Source organism: Eublepharis macularius, chromosome 6, assembly GCF_028583425.1.
Source record: "Eublepharis macularius isolate TG4126 chromosome 6, MPM_Emac_v1.0, whole genome shotgun sequence".
In the NCBI taxonomy this organism is placed as follows: Eukaryota; Metazoa; Chordata; class Lepidosauria; order Squamata; family Eublepharidae; genus Eublepharis; species Eublepharis macularius.
Window position 1 is genome coordinate 112,711,503 of NC_072795.1, and position 12,430 is coordinate 112,723,932.

The 12,430-nt window shown below is 46.2% G+C and overlaps 1 protein-coding gene across 1 annotated transcript in view; it reads left to right on the top strand.

The window, feature by feature from the left end:
• The first annotated feature begins 246 nt into the window (after nt 1–246).
• The window catches only part of CDH23 (cadherin related 23), an 819,524-nt gene continuing 807,340 nt past the window's right edge, over nt 247–12,430 (top strand). The window contains exons 1-3 of the mRNA XM_054983948.1: nt 247–498; nt 2,391–2,857; nt 4,752–4,762. Coding sequence (XP_054839923.1) covers nt 247–498; nt 2,391–2,857; nt 4,752–4,762 — 730 coding nt within the window. The remainder of the gene's footprint in view (nt 499–2,390; nt 2,858–4,751; nt 4,763–12,430) is intronic.

The window sequence follows — 12,430 nt, forward strand, 5'->3', positions numbered from 1 at the left end:
TGTTCGTCTCTAAAGTGTCACTGGACTCAAATCCTGTTGTTCTACTACAGACCAACATGGTTGCCTACCTGAAACTGTCCATGGAAGGCATTACATTGAGCTGCATGGAGTAGAAATCTACCAACCTCATGAAAAAACCTGCACAGGTACAATCTGATAGTATCTTTCTTACCAAATGCAGAAGACTAGATATTATTCCTAAGAAACTGAAAATAAAAAATCCACTACAAACCACTTATCTACAAGATGGTGCTTAAACATCTGACCAGTGTCTTGTACTGCAAGCAGAAACAGATCAATGAAAACCTCTTTGAACTGGACATTTCCATAAGGAATCAACCTGGTTACAAGTATTTTTGCAAAAGAAAGCAAGTTGTCTACAACTCACAACTCGTCTCCCTCAAGAGTCAGAAAGACAAGAAACTGCCTAGTCTCATGCATGTTGCAGGCCATAGGAACAACCTCTCCAGCAATACTGTCAACCTTTCGCAGCACACTGTCTGCCCAACAGAGGAATCTGTTCTTTCATGAGGACTATTGTTCAGCTCTCTAAAACTACAGAGATAATACAGTAGTGTGGTGTCTTGGAGGCCTTTTTTGCCATCCATGTCTGAAGGGATACTCTCATCAAGCCTCAGAATGGAACTTGGATGGACAGGCAATATCTTTACAACACAACAATTCACAGTCTATTGTTGACTAGCTACCATTTCTCCAACCCTCCAATGGGCAACACATTGATCACAAAAACTGACCACACATTGACTCTACATGGACACCCCTGCCCATGGCACATTAGATCTCTACAGAGAATTCTTTCACTGCTAATCCCAAACTGATGTGATTAAGAAACGTCGTCTCCCACAACACAACATCACTCATGCTGAAAGAAAAGCTGTAAACAGCCTCAGAAACTAAGCAGACGTCATGATTAAAGAAGCTAGCAAAGGAGAAACCATCGTCATCATGGACAAATCTGACTACACTCAGGAGACCAAAAAACAACTCTCCAATACTACTTTTTACAAATAACTAACCTTAGACCCCATCCAGGAAAACCAAAGAACCGGATTTTAAAAAAAATTACCCACATACAGGAACAAATCTATATGGACACACCACAGGGAAAAATCTTGTTGGTCTTTGAGGTGCCATTGGGTTCAAATCTTGCTGTTTTACTGCAGATGAACACCGCTACTTACCTGAAACTATATACAGGAATTAAGGTGGTGCACTGCCGATTTTACTACAGGAAAAGAATTAGGCAGAGTATAATTTCTAAATGAGAGGTGCACAAACATGCTTACAAGCCTTCTGTGGCCATACGAAGAGGCATGTTTCTTATGCTCCTCTCTTATTTACCTCCTTTGTTCCTGGTCCCACTTTGAGCCTTGAAATAAAGATCTTGAGAATATACATGCTAGTAGGATGCCACCTTTTTCTTTTTCTTTTTTTTACACAGAGGCCCTGTAACTCTAACAGGTGCATAGGTATCTCTAACAATCACATGGCATGCAGAAATTCCACAGGTACAGTTTTCTGGTGTGGTAATGCAAGAATAAATAAAGCTTTCTTCCTGAGCCTGTTTATGGGTCTTTGACAGTGTCCTGGCAAGTAGGGAATTTAGAAAATAAAATTTTACCCATCCTTTGATTTCCATGCAAGAGAAAGCTTTACCTGGGTGTACCCATACAGTGTTGGCTGTTATGTTATAGCAATCCTTTGCAACTGGATTCTTCTGTAGGAACAGGCTCATCTGGTTCTGAATTATTGCTGTAGCACAATAGTAGCACAACATCCAGCCCTAGTTCATGCGTATGTGACAAGTTGCTACTGGCACAGGAGCAGAGCCCATGGGGAAAGGTGGCAACTCTAACGCAGAACCATTGTCAGGAAAATAAAGATGGCAACGAGGCCAGCCAAAGGAGCTGGATTTTAGAGAAGGTAGTCACTCTCTGGCCAGTGCAGAGAATAAAATTCCTTGGTGAAGGAGTTTGTTTTGAGATGTGTGGGTGTTTCAACCAGAGCCCCAGAGCAGAAAGGGGGCGCTTGAAGCCCGAGGAAGACAAGTGGCCCTTCCACAGCGGGCCCAGGGCTGGCTGGGGCTCGGCCGCGCCAGCGCTTAGCATCGCTCGGCTGCCACAGAGGAGCGCGCCGGTTGCCTCCTGCGCTTCCCGCGCTCTCTTCAGGGGATTGCCGGAGTCGCCAAAGCAGCGAGTTCCGTGACATCAGCCGAAGCGGCCTTTTAGCCCGCGCCGAGAGATTCATTACTTGGCAAGGAGGCTGCCTGCCTGCCTGCCTGCCTGCCGCCTCCTCCCGCGCGCGCCAAGCGGTCTGCCTCAGCAGCTGCGTTGCTGGCTCCGGCGACTCTGGCTTTCTTTTTTCCACAGGCGACCGAGGAGCGCGCGCGTCGGTCCTCGCCCCCCCCCCCGCAGCTGCAGCGCGCCACGCACCCAGCCCCTCCCCGCCAGCCTCCTTCCAGAGGGGAGGCGCCCAAAGTTGCTGAGCGGCTCCTCAGGCGAAGAAGAGCCCGACAGGAGTGCTCCGGAGCGCGCCAGGTTGGGAAGGCGGCGCTCTGCGGCAGGAGGCTCCTCAGGCGAGGCACCGAAGAGGGCGGCTGGATTACTGACGGCGAGCCATGGCAGCGTCGGCGCCCGAGGGTGCGAGGCGGCGAGCAAGGGACGGGAGGAGGTGAAGGAGCTCGGCTCTGGGTGGCCCAGACGTGGAGAACCTCTCTCTCTCGGCGCCTCCGCTGGCCGACCGAAGGCTTCCTTTCCCGCGAGGAAAGCCGAGCCACGCGCGTCTCTCTTCGCCCGCCTCGGCGACTGCTCTCCCGGCAGCTCCGCGCGCCCGCCAGGTAAGATGAAGTTTGGAAAGCCTCTCCTCGCGGCAAGAACTTGGGGCTGCCTCCGTCCTGCGGGCTGCAGGCAGGCGAAGGGCAACGCGCGCTTGGCCGGCTGCCTCTCGCGGTCCCAGGTGGGTCGGCGGCGCGGTCCCGAGCTCGGGGCGGTTTCGCTGGTCAGCAGCGGACCGGCGCTGCTGTTTGGGCAGCCGGACGCGGTCCCAAAGGGCTTCGCGGCGGAGGGGGGGTGGGACGGTTAGTTAGAAGCAGCGCCAAACGATGCATCAGCCCCTCGGTCCCGGTTGCCGTCCGAGCAGACCGGCTTCGGGAAAAGCGCTGTTAGACTGCGTAGCGATTATTCGCGTACATCGGGCTCGAGGGGAGGCTGTTACCGGAGCCCACCGAGGATTTCGGGAGAAGCGCGTCTCGCGGTGTTCGACGCACACCCACTCCCGGTCAAGGCGCGGAGGAAGCGCAGCCTGCGTTCTCCTGCTTCGGGCCTGGGGGGGGGGGGGAAGAATTTGCCAAAATTGCTTTTGAGGTAGGGGGAGAGAGAGAGGCCCTCTTTTCTAACGGGGTACGGCAGATTCAGTAAACCTTGCCAAACTCGGCGGGGCTTCGAAGAAAACAGGTCAAGCTGTGCTTTAGCGGGGGTGCGAGTTCTAAAAACGCGCGAAGACAAGCGCAAAGCGAAGGCTAACGAGGAAAAAGCGCCCTTTTCTTCGGACCTCCACGTGTTTTACTAATGTAGTTATATTTATGGAATCGCTGCTCTGCCTGCACAGGACAGGCTCCAAAACGTATTACATTAAAACACAGACTCCGTTTGAAAGACTTACAGCTAAATGTACAGTTACAGAAACTTCATCCTAAGAACAACAGGCTGTCAAACTTCTTAGAAACCGAGCGGCAGCAGAATCGGTACTAACAGCAGAGACGCGAAACAGTTCGCTGACCCTTGGAGCGGCAAAACGCGAGTCTAACAATGTATTGCGCCCTCTTAAAACAGTTTATGCTATTTCTGTCACAAACCGTTCGTCGAATTAACGGCCGTTCTCTGCATTCGCAGGCAGGGTACCATACCCTGTACACATTAACTTCCAGGGGGACCGCCTTCCGAGTAAACAGGCGGCGGGCGGCAAGGGTTGCACGAACGCAGGTCCTCTGCTCTTCCTTCTACCTATTCCGAAATAGTTTGTGCAATAAAGGGAACTGAGCTGCGTTAGGAGACTTGAGGTCTGCAATTCGGAAGTCTCTAAATTGCAAGAATATATAGAGCGGAAAAAAGGGTCGGTGACTATTTTTTCCCTCTTGCGCAGCTCTTGTGCCTTGGAATGCTGCTCTCAGGGGAAAGCCCCACAGCCTCTGCCTGCTGGGGCAATGGGTTTCGCGATGAAAAAAGGCGCCGGGACACTGCGGGCGGGGGCGCAGTCCGAAGAGCTTCTGTTTGCAAACCCCCCCCCCCCGTTCTAAATACGAAAAATGGAACGGGGATAGTTGCTCAGTTTTGAGGATACTCGGGTGCCTGTAGACCGAGGAGAGCCACGGACGTCGACAAAACTGCCTCACAAGGAAAACGTGTTTTCAAAGGCTGCAGCCGACTGAGGCTGCAATGTTGCTGACTCGAGTAGTTCTGCGCGACCGCCCCTATTAGATATTAATGGGGAATGCCCATGAGCAACGCCAGGCCGGTTTGTCCAAAAACGCCACATCGAGTTCGGTGGCACGTATCCCCCGTGCTTAAGTTTGCTCAGGGTCCAGTCTTTCCAACGTTTATCTGTGCGCCTTTGACCCTGGGGATTCACTGCACATAATGCTCCACTCCCCCCAAGCGTTATGTACAGGATTCGGAACTCAGTTTCTTGAATTTCACTGATGCTTGCCTAATACGCTGATTGATTATTTGCAGAGTATCTGGAAGTACGAGGGAGCTTTGATGTGGCTATACTGAGGTAGTAGGGCTCACTCATTTAGAAGTCCAGAAAAGGACCATAACCGTTGAGATACTGGAAACTCGGCTCACTCCCCCATCGGCTTTTTGGGCATATTCTCATCCCCGATGACTGTGTTAAGGACTATTTCTGTGCCTTAGCCTGCTTCTGCCCTCCGGGTCTCCTCACTCCCCTTACTGCTATTTTAAAAGTCAGCACTTCCCAGTCCAGGTACTCCCTATTTCAGGTTTTGGTTAAGGAGGCACTGCACACTCTTTGTGCTTTCCAGGAAGATGCTTCTACTTTCTTCCTGCAAGCAGCTACTGGCTCATCAAGTTCACTGGTGTCCTTCTCTTTATTTCCCTTACTCCAGAGCTGTCACTTGTTGCACTGAGAAGCTTTTTGCAAGCACCTGGTCTTTCTGATTCCTTTGCAACAGCTGATTGTGCTTTAAAGCCATTGCCGCCTTCTGAAGGGGATGAGCAAGTTTCCTAAAGTGTCCAGGAGGAAGCTGCCCTTGTTCCAGTTGAGGGTGTGAGATGGGATTGTAAAGGGAGACCAATCCACAAACAGCAGTGTAATGAATTAGTCCCATAGTTTTACTGGCTGAAGCAAGCCTATTAGTTCCATGGTTTCATTGAACTCCAGATTCCTCCCCTGTAGTAGTCTCTTGTTGCATGATGCCTAGGCTAGAGAATCTTCCTGGTTGATTGGGTTGGGGAGCATGTGCGTACATTTTGCCACAGTGCATCTAGCTCCTACTACAATGTCTGGTCTGGGTGGTCTTGTTTCTCTCTCCAGCCTGCAAGTGATGTTTTTTGGGTCCTCCATGGCCTTTTAACTATTTCTGTTTGGAGGCTTTCTAAGTGGTTTTGTTTTCCTTATTTCTTTTTAAAAAGAGAGCAGTGTTTTCAAAAAGGGATAGAGAGACAAAATATGTGTTTGCTACTGAATGAGGGAATTTAAAAACAGGAAAGGTGATATGGACCTTGAGGCAATCTGTTGGTGGCATGGCCAAGGTTGATGGGAAAGAGACTGGAGACCTATAGTTCTTGAGCCATTTTCACAATGTGATGTTTGGAAGATGAGTGAGAACTAGCTTAGCATGGTCCAAACAGGCACATATGGCTTCTTTTTAGAATAATCTCTTGTAACAGGTCATATAAAAATTGCACCAGTCTGCAGTAATAATTTACTAGTTTCTTGTTGTCCCAGAGTTAATTATAAAATCAGTATTCACCCCTGAAAAGTTTGTAAAGGTGCATATTTGATTTCAGTAGCTATAGATTGGTTGAAAAGTAGGCCTTCTTTTATTTGGGCTGCAAAGTATTCCTTCAGTAGTATCTCAAGACAGACTTTGTTTAATCAAATGTAGGAGGAAGATTAAAAATGTGGCCAGGGACAAAGGGAGGAAAATAGAAGGGTAAGTCAGGCAGGTGCTTGCATTTGTATCTATGGTATTACAATCAACTTGTATTTGAGCAAGGTGACAGTAATGAGAATTAAGAAATGTTTTATATTAAACATCCTGAGCATATCACTGGTTTTAAAAACCTTGTACTACTAATTTACCTACAGTTTCGCTATGCCAGGAACAAGGTAAAAAGCATTTGCCAATTTATCCTTCCACATCATCCTCTTTTATTTTTATTTTATTTATTTATTCAATTTATATACCGCCCATCCCCAGGGGCTCTGGGCGGTGAACAGTTTTAGAAGTCTAAAAGATTGCTCTAATCTCTGCCTGGCCCCAAGGGAAAAAAATATTAGTAAGGTTTTAAAAAAACCCGTCTAACACTTACAGCTACAACACTTACTACAGAGTGCATGCAGGGGAAGGATTCCAACAGAACATTCCAGCTGCTTGTATATGTGTTTAGTTTCCCCAGATGGTGGAGAGAAAGAGCTTTGTCCTTTAAAGAAGGAAGCCCCTAATCTCTTCGTTTCAGAGCTGCATATATACAGTCTTGGGGAGGGTGGGGAGATTTTGAATATCATTGTATCTCCCATAAGCTTGGACAACCCTAAATTTAGCCCACCCTGTCCTATAAGAGCTTTTGTATGCTAATATCCAGTTCAAGAGTCATGTGGTATGTGATGGACTGGCAAGTGGGATGCTCCATCCATCACCAAGCCAAAAATACGTCTGTGTATGTGCTCACCCGCCCAGGAAAGCTTTGGAGTCTTTTTACAATTTATATGTCTACTAGCAGGCATTGTTTTGTCAACCGCTTTAGACTGATGGTGATCCAAAAGTCCCCATGTATGAAATAGACTGGTGGGGGCTTGGCTCAATGGTAAAACGTCTGCTTTACATGCTGAAGGTCCCAGGTTCAATCCAAGCCATCTTCACTTAAAAAGATTAGGTAGGACGTGCTGTGAAAAACTTTTGCACGAGACCCTGGAGGTCTCCTACTAACCAGACCTTGGTTAGTCTGACTTGGTATACCACAGCTTCATGTATTCATGCTTCCCATCCCTTGGTAACTCACCTGCAAATAAGGAACTAGTGCTTCACCACCTCTATACTTTGAAGTAGTCCTTGAGCCTCGAAATTTCCAATAGCCAGAGTACTGTACCCACTGTACACTAGTAAGGTCCATGTTGAGAGTTCATATAAGTGTGCTTGATTTGTTTGTTGTTTGAAGTAACTAATGGGTCATCTGGCCACAACTAGAGGAACAACTGTGTGTTTCTGTACATGCATCAAATATACATTAGTAAATCAGCACTTGGTAGAGGGCAAACTGGGTATGGAGAGATGAACCATATTCACTGTGTTGCAGCTGCACTTGATAAAGGTTGCAAGAAAGTGATAGCAAGATTAATTTAGGCTAGCCATTCTAGATATTAAAATAACTCTTGCCTCTCTACCTCCATCCCGCACTTCTTAGTTAAACCTAAGTTCTCTAGCAAGGAAAAGGAATTTCATGGTTAGGCATCCAAGAATCCAGAAAGTTCAAGACGACAGGAATCTCAAGCTTCCAGGCCTCTCATAGGCTTAGGAGCTGCAACTACAGGAAAGGGCATTTCCTGTCTGAAACCCCTTGGAGACCAAGGCAACAGCGTGAGGAAAGCCAGGGGCCAAGGTTCCTGACCTTCCTGACCTGTTACCCGTCTCAGAATTAGACAGGTCCCCTTACCCTCTTGGCGGGGGCGGGGGGCGGGCAGAGGACCTGGCACTTCTATTCGCTTCTTGCATGCTACTTGGACACATACCCTTGTGCCTGCGTGAGGATGTCACATCTGGGGAGTGATATCATTGTGCAGGTGCAGGGTGCACACGCGCTTCTCAGCAAGCCAATTTGGGCCCCAAGCAGGCCTGATTTGGCCAGTTTGAGGCCAAAATCAGCTGGCTTCAAAGCACAGAAGTGCTCTCAGGGTGGGGCGATGATGTCACTCCCGGGAGTGACGTTGTTGCACCACCCTGGGAGTGTGCCTGGGAGGCCTGTTCCCCCCCTCCCCCCCCCGCTGCAGGCCATTTGAGTGGTGGCGGGGAGGTGGAGGGTGAAAGTGGGGGATCCCCCGCTACCATCAGGGGATCTAGAATCTGTATCAAACTATCATAATGGGATAAAATCCAAGAGGGTCGGTCTTGGGAGGCCTGAAAAGAGTACGCTAGCAAGATAGCATTCTCAAGGCTGTTCTTGGCCTTCCTCTCTCCTGGGCTTTTCCTACGTTTCCTTTGGTCAGAGATGGTGCTGTAGTGGCACCCCACTCCTTAGAGGTGGAATGGAAGCTTGCTTACTTTCCCACAAATTTCCTTCTTTCTTACACAAATTCTTTTTTCCTGTAATGTGCTGATCCTCACACTTGCTGAGTTTCCTGCAAGCTGCTTTGGCTGTTCTTTCAGAATTACTCCAAAGTTCACCCTTTGCTAGGGAAAAAATCCCATGAGATCAGAAACATTCAAACACGGGTACTGAAGCAAGCTTAAACCACCACATTGTGGCTCCTAGGTACAGAGAGGCAAATGAAACAATGTGCATTAACACATTTTCTCTAAAACTAGTTTCTATCAGTTTTCTGTTATGGGTGAAAAAAAACAAAAGCCATATCCTTGGCTTCAAGGACTCTTGGTAACATTCAGCTGCGTAGAACAGGCAATCAGAAAAATGCCATGACTATACCATAGTTATTTGATTCTCCAAAGCAATTTCTCTTATCCTTTGTAAGTAAGAAGAATGCAGAATTCACTTGAACTGATTATTCAGTCTGCATTTTCCCTTCGAATCCAAGATGGTCATAGGATTGCTAATGTCCAGGGAACAGCTTTATTTTCATGCTTGTAGTAGAAGAGAACTTATCTACTGAGCATGCTCAACTGCAATAGTTACCTGAACTTCCCCCATCTGGTCACTTGAAAATAGCAATGAGTGACTTCCGGTTTGGGATTCATGGAGGTCTAACGCAGCTCCATTTGCGGAGCTGACCGGACTGCCGTTTTAACCGGCCGGAGGGGTGAAAATAACCCGCGGCCGACTGCTCTCAGGCGGGGAGCAGGCAAAGAACGCTCAAGACCCTAGGGTGAGTTAGATCTCGGACGAGGGGGGGCTCTACACAAGGAGTCTCCCCCCTGATCCTTGAGGTCCCACCTTGCGACGGGTCGGCTATAATCTCTGCGGCAGTTTTGGGGCCAATTCGGCTGGCATAAGACCTACATACCCAAGCTTCGATCGGGGAGGGAAGTCGAGAGGAGAATTTAAGATCGAAACAGCGATTACAACCCGAGAAAGCTGAAGAGAAGGTAAAGATCGCTATCTCTTGAAACGGGACAGATTGATAAAAACAGAGAAGAAAGAAAGTAGATTTTTAAACTGCAACAGACTAGTGAAAAGGAGGCGAAGACTCGGCAGGAGTTGTATTTTAAAAGAGACTACATTTAAAGAAGTTATTGCAAAAATTGGACTATTGTTTTGAATACCTGTGGTTTCGGAGCTGTGGGAAAAAGACACCATCGCGAGACCTGCTGTGGGAAGACGGGAGACAGGAAGTGCGTAACAACAATAGAGTGGCTGGAGGGAAGCGGCCCTTGCCGACGGACAGGAAGCAGGGAATCGCCATTTTTGAAAGGGGAAGGGTCGCGGCTTCAGCGGAAGAGGAAGTAGGCCATCTTGGATTACAATAACATAGAGAAACCATAGAGAAAAGACGCCCGACATTTTGGATACAAAAAAATTAATTTTGGCAAAGATTGGGACATTTGAAAAAAAGGAAAACGTTTAAATATACGCCACAGAGCTAAGGAAGAGAGCAGATTCGTGGGAGCGAGCTAAAGCAAGCCCCACGATGTCGAAAAAAGAGTGGCAATCGGCGATAGAAAATTTGGACAAAAAACTTATAGACATGATGAAAGAACTTAAGGACACGAAACTGGAGCTTATTAAAGAGGTCAAAGAAGTTACACAGACAGTAAAGTCGGAGCTGTCAGAAGTGAAAAAAGGCGTGGAAACGATTAGTAGTGAATTACAAGGAACACAGCAGAGAGTTAAAACAGTAGAAGACGCGATGGAGAATTTAATAGACACGCAACAAACAGAGATGAGACTGGTGAAGGGGAGGATGTCAGTTGCAGAAACTAAACATATGGAGAAGCAGCTTCGCTTTCGTGGTCTGCCGGAAGTGGAAGGGAAGTCAGCGCAAGAACAGATGACTGAGGTGTTGGCTGATTACCTGGGGAAGGAAGAGGAGGAAATTGTGGCTATCCTAGATGTGGCGTACCGTGTGAATTCGAGAATTGCAACCCAGAGGAAACTACCAAGGGATGTGATTGTGCAGTTTACAACTAGAAACATGAAAGAGAGGATTGTGACAAAACAATTTCAAGATCCATTGGAGATTGATGGCAAGACGATTATCATAATGAAGGAACTGCCCAGATCAGTGTTACTGGACAGGAAAAAATATAGAGTGCTAATTCAGACTTTGAAGGACATGAATATCAGGTACAGATGGGAGTTACCGGAAGGAGTGTCCTTTGAGTTTGGAGGGGCAAAAAAACGCATCAGATCTGAGCGGGAGATGGAGAGATTTATCAAGGACAATGAGAAAGACTTACCAACAAAACCATGAATATGGAGTGTAAAGTATTATCTTGGAATGTAAATGGACTAAACTCACCGAATAAGAGGAAAAATATTTTTCATTGGCTACTAAAACAAAAATGTGATATTGTTTGTTTGCAGGAGACCCATATTAGAAAACAGGATGTAAAATATTTAAAATCTGGAAAATTGGGCAAAGAATTTGTAGCGGCCTCTAACAAGAAAAAAAGAGGAGTGGTGTTGTACATAAAAGAGGAGCTGCAGCCAAAATTTGTTATGAGAGATGTGGAAGCTAGATTTGTAGCAGTGGAATGTAATTGGAATTTAAAGAGAGTGTTGGTAGTCGGACTTTATGCACCTAACGGTGCAAAGGAAAGCTTCTTTGAGGATTTAAGGAAGCATTTAGATGATCTTGTATATGACCAGATAATTCTTGCTGGAGATTTCAATGGAGTGACAGAGTTGGAACTAGACAAAAAGACTACAACAGCACAAAAGAAAAGAGGACTATTGCCAAAGCTTTTTTTTGAGTTGATTCAACAAGAGATTCTCGAAGACGTATGGAGGAGAGAATATCCTAAAACCAAACAGTTTACTTTTTATTCTGCAAGGCATCTTACATTATCAAGAATTGATATGATCTGGGCCTCAAAGGACTTAGCGTTATGGACTAAGGAGGTAGAAATAATGCCGATGGTAGGCTCAGATCACAATCCAATTATGTGGAAATTTGGAAAAAGGAGGAAAAGGAAAGCCTGGAGAATAAATGAGGACTTGTTACAGGAAAGTGAGAATATGGAAATATTGAGAAGAGAGACAAAGTTTTTTATACAATACAACGTGAATAAAGAAGTACCAACCAATAAAGTTTGGGATGCTTACAAGGCGGTTGTAAGGGGCATACTAATGGACTTAAATGGCAGAGCAAGGAAAAAGAAAGAGGAGAAAAGACAAGAGATTGAGGAGAAAATAAAGGCCAAAGAAGCACAGTTAAAAAAGAGACCAGGGAAAAAGAAAATATATCAGGAAATCAAAATTCTTCAAGAACAGTTAACAGCAATGAGTAATAAAGAATTGGAGTGGAACCTTAAAAGACTGAATCAAAAAGCTTTTGAGGGTGCTAATAAACCTGGGAAATATTTGGCATGGCAATTGAAGAAGAAAAGGGAAAAGAAAATAATAAATAAAATTTGTGAAGAAAACAAAACGTATCTGGAACAGACTACCATTAGTAGAGCCTTTTATAAATTTTATGCTAAGCTGTATAACAAAAAAGAAGTAACCAAAGAATCAATAGCATCATATTTGGAGAAAACTAAACTTCCAGAGATCTCGGAAGCTTGGAGAAACAAGTTGAACAGTGAAGTAACCGATGAGGAAATAAGCAAGGCAATACAATCTGCAAATCTAGGAAAGGCGCCAGGGCCAGATGGACTTACGGCTAAATTTTATAAGACAATGGCCAATGAACTGGCACCATTCCTAAAAGAGGTGATGAATGGAGTTTTTAGGGATCAAAGAATTCCAGACACTTGGAGCGAAGCGAATATATCATTGATCCCTAAAGAGGGCCAAGATTTGACTAACGTGAAAAATTACAGACCTATATCACT